We start from the raw sequence: 24,615 nt of genomic DNA, 5'->3' as shown, positions 1-24,615 counted from the left end.
TGTTTTTCATAAATTACCATCATTATCTTTTACAATCACTACAATCTAAACCTGCATTTGACTATCTAAGATCAGAGTAGTGTTCCGCTCACTGGTCTCCAGGTCTTTGTTGTCATTGGCTTTGTTACTCATCTCCCCCACGCTGACTGATACGTTGGCCTTGATGTCCATCTGGGCGTTTTTCATCCGGTCGTGGAGGACCTTGAAGAACTTCTCAGACTTGTTGTCCCCCATCATCAGCTTGTAGAAGGAGTTCTGAAGGAAATCCACAGAAAGGAAGAGGATCAGTGCATTATTATAAGGAAAGAATTGACGCAGAAACACAAAAAAAAGCTCTGATGACACCTCCCGTACTGGATCCGCCCACATCTTCATCACTGGTTCTGCCACTTGGGTGGGGGACAAACGACTGGTTGGATAGGATATCTTGCATCCAATCACCACCCCCAGCAGAGGCAGAAGGCGAGCCATCAATCAACCAGGAGGAAGTCAGACCAACAGTAGAGATTGTTTGGGTTAAATTGATGGAAGGTTTAAACTTAGAGAACGCATAGGCATAGTCGCTGATAATATATTCACAGAGACAGCTTGCCGCATTCGCTGACAAGAATAGAAATGTAAACCGAGTGTTGAGCCTGACTTGGTCCCCCAGAGTATATAAGAAGCATGCTTTCCAAAAAAAGGGTGTGATAGTGCGACTTGACTTATCACTGAACTCGTGATACTTCAAACTATCATCAACCTAAAAGGTCATATCTGGCTTTCATACTCTAGAACAATTGTATCTTTTGACTTCTGATTTCTGAATGAGACATACGGAGTCGACTACCCCGTACACCCCTCGCGCTGAATATATCCACCATGTTGGAGTGGATGAAGGGCGTAGTGGGTGCTATGAAGGGTGTTGCTCTCGAACCGTCTCTTCACTAATTAGTAAATCATAGTGCGACTTCTAGTAGGAGAAACAGATACATGTCTGAATTTCATACTCTAGAACAATTGTAGCTTTTGACCGCTGGTTTTTAGGCGAGACCTACTGAGTCAAGCACACCGTACACTCTTAGTGGTGTTACACAGGGTCTTGAACTACGATAGCAGTCTCGTTACTAATCAGAAAAAATGTACAAAAAAAGAAAAAGGTCATGGTACAACTTCTAGCAGGAGGAACAGATACTGACGTGATTGGCTAAACCGGTAGAGCAATTGTGAGTTGAAGAACATACTCTCCGGGACCCAACCAAGTCAATTGACGTTAAGGTAATTAACTGCTTGTTGTAATACATAGATAAGGCATTGAGAGTTCAAGTGTTTTGATGATTATTGATGGTTCATTGGAAAAGACGTATAGAAACTGTAATGACGTGTATAACTGTGTGCTTTGCAAACATTGAATAAAAAGTAGAAGCTCTGTCTAAAGCCCTGTGGGAGAAAACGCCTCTGACACTACCACATATAGGGAAATAAGCCTGGTTTCTACACAAAAGACCATATAATGGTTTGGACAGAATACTAATTTTACTGTAACAAGTATCCTTTAAGTATATATTAATATTCAAGTAGTATTAGTCGCCGGACATAGGCTATAAATCGTAACTAAGCCATAGCTTGCGTGAGTCTAGATATAGGAGCATACAAAGGGAAAGTGAAGGTAAAATGAGAAGGTTCTCTAAGTCTGATTAATATTATCCAAGATCCCGACAAAACGCCTAACGGCACCACAATAATGCTAATCTCCGAATAAAGGGCAGGATCCATAACCAGGTCAGTCCGGCGGACCTGTGAGTCACCTGTTAGCCGGGTGACAAGAACTTGAGTGAGACGAATTGTCTCACTCTCGACGGGGGTACCTCAATGGTCTTATAGCAAAATCTCCTATTGCGACAGAATCACCATGCACCTGCTCCGTACAGCAGGCTATATGTGTTACATCTAACCTGGATCTCTGTGTTGCCCCCCTCCAGCAGACATATGGCCAGCTGGATGCTCTCCTGGAAGATCTTGTCGTTCTTGGTGCTCATGACGAGGTCAGTAAAGAGCTTTGTGCCACCCTCCCTGTCCAGGCGACACTGGACTGCAACTACAGCCGCCCAGTCTCTCTCCTGCTCAGCACCTACACATTAACACACGGTAAATATATACACAATCAGCAACGATCATGTTATAAGCCTAATATAAACAAACCTGTGGCTCCAAGTTCAACCAGATCTCCCTTGCTGTTCTTCTTGTTGGTGAAGAGGTAGTTCTGTAGCAGCACCTTCCTCAGTGCAATGCCCTGATTGGAGAGGCATTCAGTCACACAGAGACATGGTTAGCATACGCACACTGGATAGTTTCTTATCCAAATAGTACCTCAATAAGCACCTTCATAAAACCTCTATTAAAGTTCCAATGCAGCCTTTTGATCTCAATATCAAATCATTTCTGGGTAACAATTAAGTGCCTTACAGTGATTGTTCCATTTTTACCATTTCAATTGAAAACAAATAGCTTGTTAGCAAAGAGCAATTTTTCAAGCAATCATTTTCATAGAATTGTCTGGGAGTGGTCTGAGTGGGAAGGGGGAAACTGAAACCTAGCTGTTGTTGGCAGAGATGTTTGGAACTCTCTTTATTATTGGTCTATTGATGTCACCAGGCAGGACAAAACTCCATCTCACCAAAACAGGCAGACATTTCAGGCGGTCTTTTCAAAAAGCTCTTATACTAAAAGAGCATCATCATAATTTTCACAATGTCACAGTATTATTCCAACTAGGTGTGGAAATATATATACTGAACACAAATATAAATGCAACATGTAGTGCTGGGCCGATGTTTCATGAGCTGAAATAAAAGATCGCAGAATTTTTCTATACACACAAAAATCGTATTTCTCTCAAATTTTGTGCACAAATTTGCTTACATCCCTGTTCGTGAACATTTCTCCTTTGCCAAGATAATACATCCACCTGACAGGTGGGGCATATCAAGAGGCTGATTAGACAGTGTGATCATTACATAGGTGAACCTTGTACCGGGGACAAAAGGCCACTCTATAATGTGCAGTTTTGTCACACAATACAATGCCACAAATGTCTCAAGTTTTAAGGGAGCATGCAATTGGCATGCTGACTGCAGAAATGTCCACTAGATCTTTTGCCAGAGAATTATTGTTAATTTCTCTACCATAAGCCACCTCCAACGTCATTTTAAGGAGTTTGGCAGTACATCCAACCGGCCTCACAACCGCAGACCACGTGTAACCAAGCCAGCCCAGGACCTCCACATCCGGCTTCTTTACCTGTGGGATCGTCTGAGACCAGCCACAAGGACAGCTGATGAAACTGAGGAGTATTTATGTCTGTAATAAAGCCCCTTTGTGGGGAAAAATTCACTGTGATTGGCTGGGCATGGCTCCCAAGTGGGAGAGTCTCGGTGCACCCCTGCCCAGTCATGTGAAATCCATAGATTAGGACCTAATTCATTTATTTAAATTGACTGATTTCCTTATATGAACTGTAACTCGGTAAAATCATTGAAATTGTTGCGCTCATATTTTTGTTCAGTATATTAAAGAAATTAAAGTTTTTGACTGCACTGGGCCTTTAAATAGACTCAGATATTCTATTGGTTGATCTCCAAGACCTACACTGACTGGTCATAAGTCTTTACCTTCTCGTCAAAGTCCAGTGTGCGTATGAGCATCTCCTGCAGGGTCCTCAGAACCTTGATACAGAGCTTCTCCTCTGAGCTCATCAGGGCTTTAGTGTGCTGAATCAGTCTGGGTTCACAAAGACAGTGTTAGACCTCATCCATACCATGCCAAAAATGCTCTTTATTGCACTTTGCAGTGAGTTTGAATGAGTAAATATTTGTATGTGTAAATCCCAGTGACTGTGTTGGTAAATAAACACTATCATCCCCACACACACACACAGCCCCCACACCATAGTGACATATCATTGAGTTCAAAATGGCACCCGATTCCCTATATAGTGCACTACTTTTGACCAGGGCCTCCCTTAGGACTTTGGTCCAAAGTAGTGCACTACGTAGAGAACAGGGTGCCATTTCAGATGCAGACCCTTACTTGGAGATGAAGCCTCCTGATTCACAGCGTTGCCGTGCGTCCGTCCCCTCCAGGAAGAGGAGTTCAGGCTGATGCAGGACGTCCACCAGAACAGACAGCTCTGCGTTCACCAGCGGCTTCAGACGCTCCTCCAGGGTGTTGATGATGTCCTGAACATCACAGCATAGATAGAGGGACAGGGAATATACCCACTGTGTCAAACACCAAAACCCTCAAGAACAGGGAACAAACCAGAAAGAGACAGAGGCCAAGGAATGATGTGTAATTCGGTTGTGGCTATGTATGGCTGAATAAAGTGATGGATAGAGGATAGGGGAGAAGGCAGCAGGGTCATTAATGGGTCGTTTTAAGGGTCGAACCTGCAGCTTCTCGATGATGTTCTTGTAGTCCCAGGGGTTGTTGGGGGCGGAGGGGCGGCTGGAGCGGGTGGAGCTCTTGTAGTTGGGGTTGGAGCGGGACAGAGAGTTGGGAGCACTGCTGCTCAGCATGGTGGTTATCTGAGACTCCAGGTCCAGAGGCAGGGAAATTGAGCGGTTCTTCGCTGCAAACACACAAGATTGGGGAAAGTCATCATTGAGTTCAAAAGGTACGCCCACTCAAACCATGTCGAAAAATCTAAAGTCCTATTCACAAAGGAACGCAACCCTAGTTTGACCCTGTGTGGCTCTAAATGTAGCCCACCTCTGGGCCCTGCAGTAGGCCTGTTTTACCTGTCATAGCCAGAGTGCGAATGCAGGTCTCCACCAGGCCTCTGTGTTGCTGCTGCAGCCAGGGACAGTCCAGCAGACGCATGCTAGACTGGAGCAGCTGTGTTACTATGGTGTGGTGGGTCTGGTTACAAGCACAAAGGAAGGAGAATCACATGATGTGAATTCATGACATGTTAAATGACTACACAAATACTGTCAGACACAATACAAACAAAAACACACACTCTACTAAACAGTGCATTACATTAAACTTTATATCAAAGCCTCAGAGTAGGCAGTAGCATCAGAGCTGACTGACCTGTAGAGAGGTGCTGTTTTCAGAGAAGGGGGAGCTGAAGAAGGCATTGATGGTATCAAACACCACGTTGATGATGTACTTCTCCAGGATAGGGTCAGTCAGACGCTTCTCTCTCTTGTTACACACCTAGAGGGAAAAGAGAGAGGTTAGAGATGATGAAACTTGTGGGTGAGAGTGGTCCCACTGATTGGGGAGTGAGACTTACCCTGGCCATGTCCACAGTGAAGTCCTCAAACAGTTTCCAGATGTGATTGCTGGTGTAAATCTCCTTCATCTCTACCTCTGTATCTACGTAGCAGTGGTTCACAAAGTTCACGTAGGCAACCTTCACCTGAGGACCACAAGGGTAAACATGAACACACACACACACACACACAGCTGGCTCAGGCCTTTGTACATTTTGTAATGATAATGGTTTCCATTACCTTTGCAGTTGTATGTCTGCATATCATTGCATGCTGCTGTGGTTTTTCGAACTGAGGACGACGTAGGCTACTAACTAATTTTATACTTGCTCCATTTCAGACATACCTCTGTGATGCAGTCCTCGTGTGTGACCACTCTCACCACGTCCTCTAGGGGCAGCAGTGAGGTACATTTGATCTCTGTGTAAACGTTCTTGCCCTCAGCGCAGGCAGATAGCAGCTCCACCAGAGAGATGTGGTAGCGCAGGGGGCTGTGCTCCTGAACCCCCTCCCTGGAGTCTGCCATCAGCTCCAGCATGGTGGCAAATGATGCCTTGTCATTATAAAACACCACCACATCCTCACCGGCGTTGGTTAACTAGAGGGGAAAGCAAGCACACCGTGTGGGATAAACAATTACATCATTGCTGATATGATTCATGTGGCTTGTGAGTGCTTGGAGGTGGTTCATCTGTTATTTTTCAATTACTCATCTGGGTTTCACACAAATATTTGATTGTAAGACAGACTAGATGTTTCGCTAAGATTCGATAAATATTTAAAAACTGCAGCCTTATTTACAACTTTTCGAGGATTCCATACCAATGAAAAAAGTTAAAAGCAAGTTGCGTGGGAGGTTGTCTTACCTCAGTCATGATCATGTCCTGGCACTTCTTCACGTACTTGCCCTCGGCCTTGATGATGGTGTGCAGGAAGTTCAGGTACTGGACATGGCGTCCGTGAGTGGCCAGGCAGTGGATGAAGTGCTGCAGCACGTTCTCACTGATCTCTGTACACAGCTGGTAGTTATTGCTGAAGATGTGCTGCACTGTCTCTGCCTCCATGAGCTGCGGGGCGGGGGGGGGGGGGGGGGGGGGGGGGGACATAATTATGTCTGATGAAAACAGGACGGATGCAAGTGGAAAAGGCAATAAAAGCAGTGTGTGAATTCACTCACTCCTGGGTTGAGAAAGAGACTGAGGTTCTTATGGAGGAGCATCTGGTTCTCCAGGTTCCCCATGCAGAACTTCTGCAGGAACAGGTGAGTGCACTTGATGATCCCCTGCATCTTGGTGTCATGCTGAGAACCAGGAAAGTGCGTGAGAGAGAGCGAGACAGCGAGGTAACGTTAGTCCAATACTATGTGTTTGGTTGTCAGAGTGGGGGTAAGGCACAGCTCACGTACATCCCTTACCTGATCGTATGACACTTGCAGCAGGTCCAGCATCACTTTATGGGCTCCCATGTTCTTCAGGAGTCTCTGCTGTTTCTTCCACACACCCGAGCTGCACATCTTATTCAGACGCTCCAAGATCTGGGGTAAAGAGAATGTCTTCAGAAATACGGCCAAACACTACTCAACAGTGTAGTATTATTGAATTTCTATTGTACAAATGTTATGGTAGAGTAGTGTCTAATAATTGGACCCCAGGAAGAGTAGAGAGGATCTGGAATAATACACACACACACACACACACACACACACACACACACACATATATATACACATATATATATATATAGTTGAAGTCAGAGGTTTACATACACCTTAGCCAAATACATTTAAACTCAGTTTTTCACAATTTCTGACATTTAATCCTAATAAAAATTCCCTGTCTTAGGTCAGTTAGGATCACCACCTTAATTTAAGAATGTGAAATGTCAGAATAATAGTAGAGAGAATTATTTATTTCAGCTTTCATTTCTTTCATCACATTCTCAGTGGGTCAGAAGTTTACATACACTCAATTGGTATTTGGTAGCATTGCCTTTAAATGGTTTAACATGGGTCAAATATTTCGGGTAGGCCTCCACAAGCTTCCCACAATAAGTTGGGTGAATTTTGGCCCATTCCTCCTGACAGAGCTGGTGCAACTAAGTCAGGTTTGTAGGCCTCCTTGCTCGCAAACGCTTTTTCAGTTCTGCCCACAAATGTTCTATGGGATTGAGGTCAGGGCTTTGTGATGGCCACTTCAATACCTGGAATTTGTTTTCCTTAAGCCATTTTGCCACAAATTCGGAAGTATGCCTGGGGTCATTGTCCATTTGGAAGACCCATTTGCGACCAAGCTTTAACTTCCTGACTGATGTCTTGAGATGTTGCTTCAATATATCCACATAATTTTCCTTCCTCAAGATGCCATCTATTTTGTGAAGTGCATAAGTCCCTCTTGCAGCAAAGCACCCCCACAAAATTATGCTGCCGCCACCCTCGTGCTTCACGGTTGGGATGGTGTTCTTCGGTTTGCAAGCCTCCCTCTTTTTCCTCCAAACATAACGATGGTCATTATGGCCAAACAGTTATATTTTTGTTTCATCAGACCAGAGGACATTTCTCCAAAAAGTACGATCTTTGTCCCCATGTGCAGTTGCAAACCGTAGTCTGGCTTTTTTACGGCTGTTTTGGAACAGTGGCTTCTTCCTTGCTGAGCGGCCTTTCAGGTTATGTCAATATAGGACTCGTTTTACTGTGGATATAGATACTTTTGTACCCGTTTCCTCCAGCATCTTCACAAGGTTATTTGCTGTTGTTCTGGGATTGATTTGCACTTTTTGCACCAAAGTACATTCATCTCTAGGAGACAGAACGCGTCTCCTTCCTGACCGGTATGATAGCTGCGTGGTCCCATGGTGTTTATACTTGCGTACTATTGTTTGTACAGGTGAACATGGTACCTTTAGGCATTTGGAAATTGCTCCCAAGAATGAACCAGACTTGTGGAGGTCTACAATTTTTTTTTCTGAGGTCTTGGCTGATTTCTTTTGATTTTCCCATGATGTCAAGCAAAGAAGCACTGATTTTGAAGGTAGGCCTTGAAATACATACACAGGTATACCTCCAATTGACTCAAATGATGTCAATTAGCCTATCAGAAGCGTCTAAAGCCTTGACATAATTTTCTGGAATTTTCCAAGCTGCTTAAAGGCACAGTCAACTTAGTGTATGTAAACATCTGACCCACTGGAATTGTGATCCAATGAATTATAAGTGAAATAATCTGTCTGTAAACAATTGTTGGAAAAATTACTTGTGTCATGCACAAAGTAGATGTCCTAACCGACTTGCCAAAAATATAGTTTGTTAACAAGAAATGTGTGGAGTGGTTGAAAACGAGTTTTAATGACTCCAACCTAAGTGTATGTAAACTTCCGACTTCAACTGTATATATATATATATATATATATATATATATAAATAAATAAATAAACAGTGACTATGGGACATGCTAGCAGGATAAAGGAAAAAGTGACATGTCAATGGACACCAAAACACACATCTTTAACTTTCTGGTAGTTCTCATTGCTCTTATCCGACTTCTCTTTTTTGGGGGTCGCAACCTCTGAGGACATCTAAAAGGAAATCAGAAGTACAATTAGTGAGAAGTAGTTTGTAGCTACTACATGTTATTACACACTTTCTTATCATAGATGGAGAAGACATATCTCGCCCTCACCTCTACATTCTCTTTTTTGTCCTTCTTGTCTTTCTTCCCCTCCCCTCCTCCAGAGCTGCTCTTCTTGTCCACCCAGAGCTCAGACTTCTCCACCATGGTGCGGAGACGGTCAAGGTCGCTTTTTATTAGCTTGTAGTTATCAACATCCTGGCCCGAGATCAGCAACTGGACCTGAGGACAACATGGAGACAGAGAGAGTGTGTCAGAGAGACGATGATTGAGAGACCAGAAAATAACATGGATATAAATAATATATATATAGATACTGTATAAGAAAGGGAATAGCAGATACAGTACCAAGTTGGAGTGCAGGTCATTATTGACGGTACCAAGTTGGAGTGCAGTTCATTATTGGCCACACCTTTGTTTACCATCAGTGATTGCAGATAGTTGTGTATCCTTACCTGTTTGAATGTGTGCAGCACCTCCTGTCTCTGGCTGAAGTGTTTGAAGAGCAGCTGTAGAGCTCCAGAGACCAGAGGAGGGTAGTCGTGCATGGAGAGATGGATCAGCACCCTCAGGAACATACGACCTCCCTCATCATCCACCTCCAGAATACTGTTCCCCTTCCTGACAGGAGGACACAGGTTATCATAACAACACACTGGGGCAAAATCATAACATATGCTGGTACGGGTCTACAGTGCTGTACTGAACATACCCCACACCGAACATGGCCTCCGCCTGCTCTCCTATGTGCTGCAGGTTGATGGTGGCTGTTGAAAGAGAGTTCAGAATGTTATGTATTTAGATGGAGAGATGAATACTGTATAAGGCATGGTTAGTGGAGAGCAATGGGTCCCTCAAATGGGTACTGCACTACCTGCTTGCTCCATTGATGTAGTAGCATCGGCATCTGCCATGGGATAAACATCAACAAACTCTTTCTTGAAGACAGAAAGCAGGAAGGAGAGCCGATAGTCCAGGCGGACATTCAGGATAAACTGCATATCAACAAGAGATAAAGAACAGCACTTAGCGTAAAAGGGATACTTGAACGGCTCTAATTTTTCCCAAGCGTAAAACTCAACAGTGCCATGTCTGTATCATTTCATGAGACGTGCTGGGTTCTAGTAAGCTCTAACCTGCAGGATTTCCAGTATTTTCAGCTTGGTGTCCATGACAGTGACGTCCTGTTTGTCGATGCTGTCCTTACTGCGGTTCTGGCCCTCTGTGTTGGAAGCACTCCGGCCTGGACCGCCAAACATGGACTGTTTCCTACTCAGTACCATGGTGGACATCATCTGGCCAACACCATGGATGGAACGCTTCAGGTTCTTCCCTAACAGACAGAGTGGGAGTGGCATCATTACTACAATGGTGAAAATCAGGAGGAAACCTGAATCTGAACGCCTGTTGTGCTGATTTGTTCTATAAAATGGTGCTGTGTGGTAGTTCTCTCATAATAATGTTAAATGCAGAGTAGAGGTGTTTCTCATTCTCTTACCACTGCCATCGTCCTGGAACATGGGGTTGATGAGTGAAGGGTTAGGGATGCAGTCGATGATTCCCAGAAGGGTCCGTGTCAACCTCAGCAGCTCAAAGAAACTGTAGAAGCCAAAGTAGATGAGGTGTCTGGCCAGGCTCACCACCTGAGGGGACAAAACATTCTAGCAGTTATCATGCTATCGGGACTTCTCCGGGCCAAGTGGTAGAGAGCCAGAGAGTTCTTGTCTCAATACCAAATATAGGCAGCAGCGTTCTGGAGGTATTCACAGTATTCTAAGTAGAAATAGGAATGAGAAAAGAGAGAATTGATACCTCATAGGTCAGTTTGTTCTTTTCCTCGTCAGCGAAAGGAAAGTCATCATTGAGGACGTTGTTGAGGTACTCCTCCATGAACACCATGGTGTTGGCAAACTTGTTCTTCTTATTGTCTCGCGAGTCATCCATGTTGGAGTCATAACTGAGAAAGGGAAGAGATATAGAAGTATAGGAATACAACAAGCAGTTAGAATGCAATGACATTATGCGTAAAACCATATCTGGGAAAACTGTTTGAAGTCATACTCTTTAATTGTGATGGAGGTGGGGATCTCTGTCCAGAGACGGGCGAACTTGACGGGCGTGACCAGCTCCTGGGGGTCTCGGTCGACGTGCGCATGCAGCATCAGTCTGCAGAAAGAGGCGCGCAGGTCAAAGGGCAGTGTCTCGTCCATCATACACAGGAAGATGAGCTCCACATCCAGCTGCTTGGAGATCTCATCTATGGCCAGGTACTGGCGGTCCAGACACATTCGTGCATACAGCTTCAGCTGGTACCTACCATAAAAAAAGAGAAATGTTCGACAATGAAGCATAGACAAAACGTCATCGTGGTTTGAATATTTCAGATCAGTAGAACTTCCTTTTTAAACGATGACTTGTGCACGACATTCCCATGTCTAGGAAATGAGAAGGATACTGATGTGACATCAGTGAGGAGTAAACACCTGTAGTACGTGAGCACGTTCTCGTCATGAGCATTCCCCTGTCTGGCCTCCTGAGCTAGCTGTCTGATGCCCTTCTCTTGCTTCTCATTCGTCTTGTCAGTCCAGACTAGCCACACCTCATCATCGTCAGCATACTCCTCCATGCCCATGTATTCAGTGGCATTGGGAATCTCTTTGGGCACACGTCGTCTACATGGACAAACATAGGCACACACATTCAATCATGCATACACACACACACACACACAGAGGCCATCGCATGTTTAGGTAAGTGTGTGGATGTGTGCAGTTCAGTAAAAAAGAAGTGCCACTCACTCAGTCTTGATGAGGATGTCTTGGTTCTTGGGATCCAGCACACACTTACAGATCAGCTCCTGAGTGACAGGAATGGCCACGTTGTTGGACACACACAGATCTGACAGGTAGTCCAGAAACCTGAGGGGAAACAGGCCCATGTTTGAGATACAACAGTTTTGAATGTACATGGGTATTATTTAGTCAGGGGGTCACTCTCCTCACCTGGGTTCCCTGTTCTTGCGGACCAGGCTAACAAAGGTCTCCACCTCCGTCTTGGTGATGTGTTTCTCCAGCAGCTTGCGGTTGTTGTGCAGCAGAGCAGTGATGGTGTCCTCAGCCAGGATGTCATAGCCAATCTGAGACTGCATCACCCCGAACTGCTTGGCTATGTGCTCCTGATGGGGCAAAAGAGTGAGACTAATGTGTCTTGGAAGTAAAGAAGGCCCAGGGATCAATAATTCAGTTTGGATAAATGACGGAGGGACAGGAATATGGAAGGAAAAAAGTATGTGAGACAATGTGGTCTACCTGGTTCTTGCGGTAGTCTTCCTGTGAGTGTCGCAGTACCCGATAACAGAGACGGAACATGTACTGGTAGGGGGAATTCTTCTGGTCTGACAGCTCCTCCAATCGCAGCAATGGGCCCTCTGTCCCTTTATCTTTGAAAGGGGCCTTCAAGATCCCAAAGATCTTTGAAGGGACAAAAGAATAGAGAACTATTCAAGGGAACATGTGACAATATGGATATAATGACAAGAAATGTTGACTCTATATGTCATCATCAGTCTAATGCAGACCCGCTGGCTATTTTCTTTTCGGGGTGGAACTCAGTCGGAATAATAGAATACACAAAGCACAATTTTGAAATTTGCCTGTGCATCAGCAGTCACTCAATTAGCCCATGCCAGCAATTCATTTATTTATTAGTAAGTTAGTCTTGAGGCCAGCTATCTAAACTTGTAGTAAGCAAGGTTGAATTACCGACCGGGTTGGGGCCCATTGATCATCAGTTATCATATAAAAAACTGTTTGCCTTCACCCTATGGCAAAATGTGTAGAATTGCAGGAAATTAGCTGTAAAACTGCAATTTTTTTCTCTCCGCCCCATGTCAAAATGAGTACAATTACATGAATTTATTTTATAAAATGGCAACATTTCCCTACGCCCCATGATGATTTCCGTTTTCAAAGTTGCCCATCCCTGGTCTAATGCAACCCAGATGTTTAGAGTGGGTCTTCTGACCTGTTTGAGGATGTTTTGTTCCCTCATGAGTTTCTGTCTCTCGCGGTTGGCCTTGGTCATCGCCACATCCAGGACGACCTGGCCGCTGTTGGGCGTGTCCACCACAAAGAACACTAGGTCCTCCAGCAGCTTAATGGCAAATCTGCAGGGTCAAACACAGGACACGGTCGGACACAGCTGTTACTGGTCTGGCACATTGAGTCTGGCCAGGGAACTATGCCATTGACTGGATTACAGTATAAGCTGTAAAACAGCTGGCTTTAATCAAGTATAACATAGAGCTCACAGGGGAAAAGTTAGGTTTATTAGAAGTAGTTTGATTTCATAGATTCATTTGGGGCCTTTTCTGCATATACTTTACCTTCTGTCATTGGGACTGATAAAGCCCTCATTGAACCTGTCCACTATTGTGCTCAACATGAAACTGGCATCATTGGCAAAGTCCAGATCCCGGATCTCCATCACTGGCACGGACACTATGGCAAATGCCTCCTTATCCTCCTTGGTAGGGCAGGTGCCCAGCTGAAACAAGGATTTAACAGAAATACTGAGTCTGAATGAACTCAGTGTCACAGTAAATCAAGTGACATGGTTCTTACCATGAGCCGGATGGGTCTCTCCTCGTCGATATCTATGGGCACGTTGGTACTCTGGATCCATGTGTTGGTGCATAGGTGTCTGAGACGCACATATGAATTCCTGAGAGGAAGAAAGTTTACAATAGAAAGCCAGTGAAACATACTGTAGGTCAAGTCTTTGCTTCTTTATAAATAGCTATATACAGTTGTATATACTGTATTGTACAGACGGGTTGAGGCCTTTAGTGAGTTGAAGTGGTACAGTACCTTGGCACAAAGGAGTCTGTTTTCTGCAGAGTGGTGGGGTCTAGCTCAAACAAGGAGGCAATGTCATTCCCATGAGGCACAGCCACCAGCTTGTACTTTATCCTCTCACCCAACATCTTTAGTTTTCCTCTACTGTCCAGCTACAGAGGGCAGGGGACAAGGGTTAGAGTTTAGCACATTGACTGTCATGTGTTAGATTAACTAGACAGAAGTACTGGGAGGTCAAAAAAAAAAAGATGCGTACCGTATCTTCACTCGCCGAAGTCTGGATTTCAACGCTGTCACCTTTATAACCCGGATTCTCCTAAAGCAACCACAAACAAATGCACTCTAAAATGACTCTGCATCAATACTGCCCATGTGATAACCAGAGCACTGTGGTGACCAATATCCATGGTCCAATACTTGATCATGTTACCTCAGCGGCAAGATAGTTCCCTGTGGCAAGGTGTTTAAAGCGATACAGACTGTTCCAGTGTCCGGCCCCTCCTCGACATGGATCATGATGCACTACCTTGGAACACATCACACCATCAAAACAAACCTCAATCGTCATACCTTAGGCCATTTAGCTGCTGTACAACAGAGCATATCAAAACTGTACTAGGATTCAAAAACGGCAAGTACGTGTGTGTGCGTGGGCGTGGGTGCCCGTGCGTGTACCAACCTCCACTTCCCACAGGGCATTGGAGCTGGTGGCAGAGGTAGCAGACTGGCGCAGGGTGGTACGGAGGAACACATGCAGCTTGACCTTGTACTCATCACAGGTCAGGAACTTCTCCTGCTCCGCATGGAACAACCGCACTACATCCCCCTGACCAGACACACCAGCAGAGATATCAAATCATCTGAAGCTTGAGGTTAGAATGCTATTATTGTGTTAGGGTTGGAAAGTGAAGAAGAATCAATTACAATGATACAAATAGTGACAGTAATATACACACAAATGTTAAAGGAGACTTACTCCTTTCAAGACTTCATCCTTGTGGTCACTGAACATCATGAACAGGTTGATTTTCCAGCTTGTGTTGCAGTTCACAGAGTTAACCTGCAGGGGGACACACCTATACGTCAGCTTCAGCATAGCACACCTGTTCCCACTAGATGGGTAAGCTGCTAAGTCAAAACTAGCCATATCGTCAAAGTGTACGAAAACAAAAATGAAGCTTTTTGGTCTTGAATTAAGGTTAGGGTTAGCCATAGGATTAGCAGTGTGGTTAAGGTTAGGGTTAAAATCAGATTTTAAGAAAACAAATTGTAGAAATAGGTGGGGCTTATCATCATTGCTGGCAGTAACAACCGTTGGTTCTTCGCAATTGGGAAGTAACACAGTCAGAAGCCTCACTCTCCCAGACAGATTCAGTCATGGATTAATCATGTGTGGGTATGACTCTCTTACCTCTTTGCATCCAGTGTGGTCAGAGAGCTCATAGTTACTGGCATGTAGGGGCTGGCCTGCATTCACTGGGTTCAGGATCACCTTATCTCCTACCACTACCTGCAGAAGAACACAGAAATAAGCACAACAACAATTCCACAAGAATTCAAGTTGCAATAAGCAGTTGAAACAATAATGCCTTGTCCCCAGCTGAGGGATGGGGTTGGAGAAATGTGCAATGGATGCATGGATTGACCATCCATGATATCAAACTTATAGATTTAACCATGTTTTGAGGCTATATAGTGTTTGTTTATATTTACATTGTTTACAAACATTGGAGTTGATTGAAGCTTATATTTTGGGTTCTGATAATATACGACAGTTGAAGTAAGCTCACGAGGCATTTATAAGTTATGCTCTTCAAGAATCAATGGGTAAATATCATTAATTTATAAGTAAAACAAAATTATGGTAAAGCCCCACCCAGCCCCACCCTGATATAGCAACTGCAGATTGCCCCTATAGATTGTCTGAGATTTGTGAGTTTGCATGTGTTAAATGTGTGTATGCAGTGGTGTTAAGTACTTAAGTAGTACTTTAAACTATTTTTTACTTAAGTCGTTGTTTGGGGTATCTGTACTTTATTTTACTATTTATATTTCTGCCAACTTTTACTTCACTACATTCCTAAAGAAAATAATGTAATTTTTACTCCATACATTTTCCCTGACACCCAAAAGTACTCTACATTTTGAATGCTTATCAGGACAGGAAAATGATCTAATTCACACACTTATCAAGAAAATTGTGCCGTCTGGTTTGCTTAATATAAGGAATATGAAATGATTTATACTTTTACGTTTGATACTTAAGTACATTTGAGCAATTCCATTTACATTTTATACTTAAGTATATTTAAAACCAAATACTTTTAGACCTTTACTCAAATAGTATTTTACTGGGTGACTCACATTTACTTGAGTAATTTTCTATTAAGGTAACTTTACTTTTACTCAAGTATGACCATTGAGTACTTTTCCCACCCCTGTGTTTATGTGATTGAACGCAACTGCGCATATCAGTTGAGTCTGTGCAGCAATACGAGTTAGGTAAGTTACATTGTCTCCGTTGGCCCTTAGCTTCCAGAAGGGTTGGATGAACATCCAGGAGCCCTCATTCCCCGTCCCGTCCAGGGTGACGCGCATGGCATTCTTCTCCAGCAGGGCAGGCAGACGCTTATTCACAGTCAGGTATTTATTACTCTTCATATGCAGCAGCTGTCAGCCAGGGCAGATCACACACGCAGAAAAACAGGCCACTGTTAAACCTCGCTCACTTTCATATTGTGTCTGTGATACTGTGCTGTTATGATGGAAGCTAGAATAGCTCACTATCCCATTCAGGAATGGGAACCAGCCAGCCAGAAATGGAACCACTTAAGAATGGCTGAATGACCAAGATGAATAGTACTAAAACCATGTATCAACAGACAGGATCACCCTGCAACTGTCATTCAGAGATTAGTATGTTCTACAGACAGTGCATTTCTCTAATTTCAATGGGAGAGAATGAATGGGAAATAGCATAAGCTTTAGTGAAAGAAAGATGTGCTAAGAGGATATGAAGGAGAATAAAGGAGTGGGAGAGACCTGGGGAAGCTATGTAGTAGGACTTACTTCCTGGAAGATAAAGTGACGTCACTAGATGAGTTGTACTGTATTGTATGCTTGTCATTGGTGTGATGTGTGCACTTGCACAGCCATTAACAGATTACAGTTATTGATCTCCTGAGAGAGCGCGACACCCACTTTGTCTACAAACCCTCCCCTCCGTCTCCCACCTCAGCCTGTCCGAATCAGGAGGAACGCCACACTGCACAGTCACAAGGAACCACACCTATAATGTCTGCCCAGATAAGAGAGGGCTCTTAACATTAACCCTTAACTTTATGTCCCATGTTTCTGTAAGTGCACAGCCCTTTATGTTTGTGTGAAGATAAGGCTTCAGAGTCAATATTGACTAGGTGCAGGTCCAGAGAGTGGGAATCCTGGCCCCTAGACCTCAGTCAATACATCCATTTCTCATGCGATATTGAACACGGTTCTGTGCATTTTCCTGTGAATCATTAAACCTCTTTTCTTTATTGCGCCTTCGGTGATGAAAACAGGGGCTAGAGACCTGATGATGACTATGAACTGTAGCATATCTATGAAATTAACAAAACTCTCAAATATGTTATCATTCAAGTTCAGACAAATATTATTGTTCTTGGTTTAACACAGACTAGTGCTATATATGCAGTAATCTAGGCTATGCTACATAATGCCCAGCGGCAGGTATTACTGGAAAACCTGTGCAATCTTCTCTCTCAACACTTAGGATCTCTTTAGAATATGAACACACCTAGAGGAAAATCTGACTTCACCTGGCAATGGTAATGACAACCTGACACACTGACTGTCTAGGTTTCCATACCGGAGTGACATGCAGAAACATGCCGTTATGGACCAGGTTTAAGAGTCATGATGAGGAAGATTTGATTGTGAATCACCTGACTGACTATCACACCAATCCCTGTAACTCGGGGTCAATAACTCCCCTTAGTGAGTGATGCTGCATATTTCATGTATTAAAACACAGATGTTCTGGGAACCATCCCTGATTGATACTGTGCAGGTGTGCTCAAACCTCAATACTTTACCAGACCCATTCTGTTTTGTGCTCTGCAGACCCTTCACACTCAGAATGTGCCGGTGTGCTCAAGCTTCCCCTCGGGTACAAGACCAGCCATTCATTGACAGTGGCCTAATCCCATGACATCACAACAGAGTTACAGTAATTCCATTCACCAGAGTAGGGAGAAGCGTAAGCTGTTGAACACCTGAGGGTCTGCTTACCTAAACAGTGCTGCTGGGAACTCAAACCTTACCTGAATGACAGTGCCATATTTTACTACATCTCCATGGACTTTCTTGTTTTCGGTCTCATTCTGTTTCTGCTCCAGGTTAGAGGCATGCTGTGGAGAACAAGGACAAGGTTACATCAGTTTCAGTGTTAGTCCAGTGTACTGCATCCAGTGGTATGATCCTTGGTAGTATCTTTTACCTGTAGTTTCTGAAGTAGCACAACATCAGCGATCTTGTCCTTCTCGTGCTTGGCCTGCTTGGCTTTCCAGAACTGTTTCTGTGCAGAGTAACGGTTCATGGGACACACTTTGAAGAGGCAGTCTGAGACAAGAGAGTGGGTTCAAGGGTCAAGACTGCTATTCAGGGGACTGGTGAGTATTCACTGTAATAGCTGTTTTGTTTCAAACTTAAATACCTGTATTATGGGGGGGAGAGCTAGTGGTGAACTTATCGCAGATTGATTACTATCCCAAGATGGCTGCCATTATACCAAACATCTACTTTTTTTATAGTAAAGATGTGCTGGGTCACTGTCTAAGCAAGTATATATCGCTTCCACATAAAAAGCATAATGTTATAACGGTTAGTAACTTGCTCCACACCCACCATAGGGGAGAGTGGATCTGGGCGTCTGGTCAATATTTTACTTCCTATCCTCAGAGGGATATCCTGTTTTTAAAGGAGCCTAATACTGGAGATGAAGGGCTTTATCAGCTGGCTGTCTGTGTGCCTTGTGAGTACAGTACAGTAGTTGTTATCTGCCACACAGGCCTGACAGGAAGCTTCTACAGCCACCAAAATGGCAAACATCTTTAAAAATGTCAATGTCACTCATCCTTCTGCAAATATTGAAATTGCTTCTTTGGTACAGTCAATGTGTGGCAAGAAAAATCTTTATATAGGGAATTCATGCAAACAGCTGACAATACTATTCATATAAAACCATTACATGGGAAACAATGAGTGTAATTAGACTATGACACAGTTGTTGAGACTTATGGGTCAACATACTTTTTCACATGACTGTAAATGTAAGTACATACACCCTTTGGAAAGTGTTATTTTTTTGGACATATTTGGACACATGGATATTTGAGCTGAATTCCAACCACATTCATTGATAAAGGTAAACCAATTTAACAAATCACACAAAAAAATACTTTGAAAATGTTATGCAATTAAAATAAACAAAAATGCTATTTCCTTATGCAGAAAAAAAGTACACCCCTACCATCACCTAAAATGTCTAAAATTAGGATCAGGTACACCAAAACAGGTGCAAATGATTAGGAAATCATTATAGAGTACCTTGGCAGGGTCTAGCCTTCCATTATGGTTAAACACTTGGTCTGGTTTGTTATTAACCATATGGGTGAATGGTAACACATCATGCAAAGATCAAAATACCTATCCGAGGCCCTCAGAAGAAAAATTATTGATGCCTGTGAGTCTGGGAGGGGTTACAAATCCACTTCCAAGCAATTCGAAGTGCATTGTTCCACTGTCCGACGGATCATCTACAAATGGAGAAAATTCCAGACCACTGGCAATCTACCTAGGACATAGAAGTCTCTAAGAACCCCAGGGTAACATCAAGGGATCTACAGGCCTCTCTTGCCACAATCAATGTCAAAGTACATGAATCAACTGTCGGAAAGAGACTGCACGAAGTTGGCCTACATGGGAGGTCAGAAAGGAAGAAGCCTATGCTCTCAAAAACAATATGAAGACAAGACCGATGTTTCCCAGACAACACCTGGGTAAAGACCAAAACTACTGGAACAATGTGCTCTGGACAGATGAGTCAAAGGTGGAGTTGTTTGGCCGCAATGCCAGACGCCATCTTCGGCGAAAACAAAACACTGCCTTTGAACAAAAGAACCTCATACCAACCGTAAAGCATGGAGGCGGTGGCATTATGGTTTGGGGCTGCTTTGCTGCCTGAGGGCCTGGCCAACTTGCCATCATTTAGTCAACCGTAAATTCCATATTCTACCAGAGAATTCTTGAGGAGAATGTGAGGCCATCTGTCAAAAAGCTGAAGCTGAATCGAACATGGATCTTGCAACAGGACAATGATCCAAAACACACAAGCAAAGCTACAATAGAATGGCTCAAAAAGAAGAAATGGAGGATTATGGAATGGCCGAGTCAAAGCCAAGATCTCAATCGTGTCAAAATGCTGTGGGGGGACTTGAAGCGGGCAGTGCATACAATAAATCCCTCAAACATTACACAGTTGAGGCAGTACTGTAAAGAAGAGTGGGATTTTTTTTTATCCCAGTCAATATAAGAGCCTGATAGACAGTTACAAGAAACAGCTACATTAAGCTATTTAAGCCAAAGGGGGCAACACCAGCTATTGAAGCTAGAGGTGTACTTATTTTTTCCCGCACTATAGAATTGCATTTCTGTTGATTTTGATGAATGAATGATTGCAAAGTATGATCTTTCAGTTTCATTTGTTAAAGTAGATTACCTTTATCTGTCAATAGTGTTGAAGCGAAGATTACATATCCATCTGTCCAAATATTTACAAAACAATACAACTTTCTAGGGGGTGAACTTACTTTTTCATTAGACTGTATGTAGATCATCAACATTTCTGTTTAAACTAACTTCCAAGAGCAGGACATCAAATGAACCTTTGATCAGAAATGCTCTGAATGTGTGTTACTCGAGGGATGGATGAGAGGAAAGTGCGGATTCCAGCCCCCTTCAGAGGCCAGCCAGTGGAAAATGTTCTGGGTGTTTGGCTGCTCTCTGACTTGGAGTCTGTTCTCTCTGGTGCCAATATCAGGCAGAGTGGGCAGAGAACAGTACATTCCCCATATGTCACAGTCATTGACAGACAGAGGCATAAAGCAGACACACAATAACATGCATAGCATGGGCAATCACTCACAAACACACAGGGAAGTATACATGCACGCACACACATACATGCCACTCTGACAAAGACACACACGCAAGCACCCGCATACACTTTACGTTGTAGGCCTAAATAAATAATTGAATACTCATCTAACCTCTGAACTTCTTGGGGGGATAGTCCAGGTCCCCTGCAGCTGGTTCTACCACACATCGGTCATCCACCAACCTAGGGAGAAAACCAACACAATGCAGATCATATATCAACATTTACAGTCAAATAATTGCACTGCAGTGTTTGTATACAGCCCTCAAATTCAAATCTGGACCTTGAAGCCAATTCCATTGCTTTGTTTCATACTACCCCTCTAATCAAGGACTGAATTAGACCAGGGACACCAGGTGGGTACAATGAAATAGCAGGTAGAACAGAAACCGGACCTCGTAGGGTAAAATTTGAATACTCCTGGTATACATATGGCAACATATGCAGTGTTTCCCCTAGAGTTTGTTTTCAGCAGTGGTGGCAAGGGTGGGACATTGCTACTACCGTTAGCGCAATGACATTCTAGCTGTTCCTACAGACCTCTAGTAATTGAGCCAATGACTCTCCTTTTTTAAAGCACATCTCAGCAGAAATATATACATATGAAAAAGATTACATCACACTTTTTGCAGCGGTGGCAACAATTTAGCAGCGGCGGCCCACCACTGCTAAATTAATATAGGAGAAACACCGATATGGCAGAACAAATACCATGACACTAATTCCCTCATGCAGAAACCATCTACATTGATTTTCACTTGGATTTGCTCCATGTCTCATTATGGTCTGACTTAAGCAGCTATTTATTATGAGCCACTGTGAGTGTCAGTGACATAGAGTTGCATTGTAATAGAGATCATCAGATCCTTAAACTCTACATGAACAGAGTGAATAGCATAAACATGTTGATTTAATATACACAGAAAAAAATTGATCTATTTGTCTCAAATGGTCTCGTTGGAATTATTAATTTATCTATGGAACAAACAGTGCCTTCAGACTCCTTCACTTTTTCCACACTTTGTTGTGTTACAGCCTGAATAAAACATTTATTACATTTAGATTTTGTGTCACTGGCTTACACACAATACCCAATAATGTCAAAGTGGAATTATGTTTTTGAAATACTTACAAATTAATAAAAAAAGAAAAGCTGAAATGTCTTGAGTCAATAAGTATTGAACCCCTTTGTTATGGCAACTCTAAATGAGGACAGGAGTAAAAATGTGACATAAGTTGCATGGACTCACTCTCTGTGCAATAATGGTGTTAACATTATTTGTTTTATGACTACCTCATCTGTGCCCACATTTACAATTATCTTTAAGGTCCCTCAGCTGAGCAGTGAATTTCAAACAGATTCAACCACAAGGAGGTTTTCCAATGCCTTGCAAAGAAGTGCACCTATTGGTAGATATATATATATATATTATTAAATCACATTCAACATTCCTTTAAGCATGGCAAAGTTATTAATTACACTTTGGATGGTATATCAACACACCCAGTCACTACAAAGATACAGGCGTCCTTCCTAACTCGGTTGCCCGGAGAGTTAGGAAGCCGCTCAGGGATTTCACCATGAGTCCAACGGTGACTTTAAAATAGTTACAGAGTTGAATGCCTGTGGTAGGAGAAAACTGAGGATGGATCAACAACATTATAGTTACTTCACAATATTAACCTTAATGACAGAGTGAAAAGAAGGAAGCCTTTCACAGAATAAAAATATTACAAAACATGCATCCTGTTTGCAGTAAGGCACTAAAGAAAACTGCAAAAAAGTTGTCTAAGAAATAAACTTTATGTTCTGAATACAAAGCGTTATGTTTGGGGCAAATCCAACACATCACTGAGTACCACTCTTCATATTTTCAAGCATAGTCGTGGTTGCATCATGTTATGGGTATGCTTGTCATTGGCAAGGACTAGGGAGTTTCTTTTTAGGATAAAAAGACAAGGAAGCTTGTGGCTTTTTAATAATATCTGTAAGGTCCCTCAGCCAAGCAATGAATTTCAAACATAGATTCAACCACAAAGACTAGGGAGGTTTTCCAATGCCTTGCAAAGAAGGGCACCTATTGGTAGATGGGTAAAAATAAATGACAGAGTGAAAAGGAAGCCTGTAAAGAATAAAATATTTTCCAAAACATACATCCTGTTTGCAATAAGGCACTAAAGTAAAAGTGAAAAAAAATGTGGTAAAGAAATGACATTTATATCCGGAATACAAAGTGTTATGTTTGGGGCAAATCCAACACAACACATCAGCGAGTACCACTACCCACATTTTCAAACATTTTTATTTTTTATTTTTTTTATTTCACCTTTATTTAAAACCTGTCTAGGATCAGCGTGCCGCTAGCGGCACACCCCCCCCCCCACTGAAAAACCAGTGCCGCGAAATTCAAAAAAAATATTTTTTTAAAATATTTAACTTTCACACATTAAAGTCCAATACAGCTAATGAAAGACACAGATCTTGTGAATCCAGTCAACATGTCCGATTTTTAAAATGTTTTACAGGGAAGACACAATATGTAAAGATGTACATCTATTACCTAAAAACACATTAGCATAATCCACCATCTTTTATTTGTCCACCAACACCAGTAGCCATCACCAATTCGGCTAAACTAAGATATTTATAGCCCCTAACCAACAAAAAAACTCATCAGATGACAGTCTGATAACATATTTATGGTATGGGATAGGTTTTGTTAGAAAAAAGTGCATATTTCAGGTAGATGGCATAGGTTACAATTGCACCCACCGTCACAAATGGAATAGAAAAACTACTTAGAGCAACGTGTTTACATACTTACTAATCATCAAACATTTCGTAAAAATACACAGCATACACGAATCGAAAGACACAGATCCTGTGAATACAGACAATATTTCAGATTTTCTAAGTGTCTTACAGCGAAAACACAATAAATCGTTATATTAGCATAGCACATAGCACATAGCAGCCCAGCATTGATTCTAGCCCAAGTGAGCGATAACGTCAACATCGCCAAAAATATATTAATTTTTTCACTAACCTTCTCAGAATTCTTCAGATGACACTCCTGTAACATCATATTACACAATCCATATAGAGTTTGATCGAAAACGTTTATATTTAGCCACCAAAATCATGGTTAGACAATGTGAAATGTAGCTCAGCTGGTCAGAAAATGTCCTTGCGCCACTTAGACAGTGATCTACTCTTATACATAAATACTCATAAACGTGACTAAAAAATATAGGGTGGACAGGGATTGATAGACAATTTAATTCTTAATACAATTGCGGAATTACATTTTTTAATTTATCCTTACTTTTCAATACAGTTTGCGCCAAGCGAAGCTACGTCAAAAAACATGGCGTCCTAAGCCACTAAAATGTTTTCGACAGAAACACGATTTATCATAATAAAAATGTCCTACTATGAGCTGTTCTTCCATCAGTATCTTGGGCAAAGGATCCTTTCTTGGGAGTAATCGTCTTTTGGTGGAAAGCTGTCCTCTTGCCATGTGGAAATGCCAACTGCGTTCGGGATGAACTGAAAAGCGTGCCCGGCTATTCACATCGTTTCAAAAATAAATGTCCCAAAATCGCACTAAACGGATATAAATTGCTATAAAACGCTTTAAATTAACTACCTTATGATG

At 42.6% G+C, this 24,615-nt stretch overlaps 1 protein-coding gene across 1 annotated transcript in view; it reads right to left on the bottom strand.

Annotated features, from left to right (window-relative positions):
- Positions 1–24,615, bottom strand: part of LOC129830079 (inositol 1,4,5-trisphosphate receptor type 3-like) — a 53,532-nt gene that overhangs the window by 9,857 nt on the left and 19,060 nt on the right. The window contains exons 2-40 of the mRNA XM_055892280.1: positions 21,069–21,139; positions 18,239–18,360; positions 18,063–18,149; positions 16,252–16,410; positions 15,152–15,250; positions 14,717–14,800; positions 14,420–14,566; positions 14,171–14,266; positions 13,997–14,056; positions 13,753–13,892; positions 13,507–13,606; positions 13,269–13,429; positions 12,908–13,049; positions 12,193–12,354; positions 11,887–12,059; positions 11,683–11,802; positions 11,368–11,556; positions 10,946–11,197; positions 10,697–10,841; positions 10,383–10,527; positions 10,021–10,217; positions 9,759–9,879; positions 9,597–9,651; positions 9,340–9,505; positions 8,936–9,106; positions 8,757–8,831; positions 6,676–6,795; positions 6,439–6,561; positions 6,128–6,328; positions 5,608–5,859; positions 5,282–5,407; positions 5,077–5,202; positions 4,779–4,899; positions 4,428–4,609; positions 4,069–4,217; positions 3,651–3,759; positions 2,182–2,272; positions 1,935–2,110; positions 93–255 (exon numbers count right to left, since the gene is read on the bottom strand). Of these exons, the coding sequence (XP_055748255.1) occupies positions 93–255; positions 1,935–2,110; positions 2,182–2,272; positions 3,651–3,759; positions 4,069–4,217; positions 4,428–4,609; positions 4,779–4,899; positions 5,077–5,202; positions 5,282–5,407; positions 5,608–5,859; positions 6,128–6,328; positions 6,439–6,561; positions 6,676–6,795; positions 8,757–8,831; positions 8,936–9,106; positions 9,340–9,505; positions 9,597–9,651; positions 9,759–9,879; positions 10,021–10,217; positions 10,383–10,527; positions 10,697–10,841; positions 10,946–11,197; positions 11,368–11,556; positions 11,683–11,802; positions 11,887–12,059; positions 12,193–12,354; positions 12,908–13,049; positions 13,269–13,429; positions 13,507–13,606; positions 13,753–13,892; positions 13,997–14,056; positions 14,171–14,266; positions 14,420–14,566; positions 14,717–14,800; positions 15,152–15,250; positions 16,252–16,410; positions 18,063–18,149; positions 18,239–18,360; positions 21,069–21,139 (5,378 nt within the window). The remainder of the gene's footprint in view (positions 1–92; positions 256–1,934; positions 2,111–2,181; positions 2,273–3,650; positions 3,760–4,068; positions 4,218–4,427; positions 4,610–4,778; positions 4,900–5,076; positions 5,203–5,281; positions 5,408–5,607; positions 5,860–6,127; positions 6,329–6,438; positions 6,562–6,675; positions 6,796–8,756; positions 8,832–8,935; positions 9,107–9,339; positions 9,506–9,596; positions 9,652–9,758; positions 9,880–10,020; positions 10,218–10,382; positions 10,528–10,696; positions 10,842–10,945; positions 11,198–11,367; positions 11,557–11,682; positions 11,803–11,886; positions 12,060–12,192; positions 12,355–12,907; positions 13,050–13,268; positions 13,430–13,506; positions 13,607–13,752; positions 13,893–13,996; positions 14,057–14,170; positions 14,267–14,419; positions 14,567–14,716; positions 14,801–15,151; positions 15,251–16,251; positions 16,411–18,062; positions 18,150–18,238; positions 18,361–21,068; positions 21,140–24,615) is intronic.

The sequence above is a fragment of the Salvelinus fontinalis genome, chromosome 31 (assembly GCF_029448725.1).
Source record: "Salvelinus fontinalis isolate EN_2023a chromosome 31, ASM2944872v1, whole genome shotgun sequence".
NCBI lineage: Eukaryota > Metazoa > Chordata > Actinopteri > Salmoniformes > Salmonidae > Salvelinus > Salvelinus fontinalis.
Note: the sequence above shows the minus strand (reverse complement) of the source record. Positions and strands in the feature narration are given on the sequence as shown.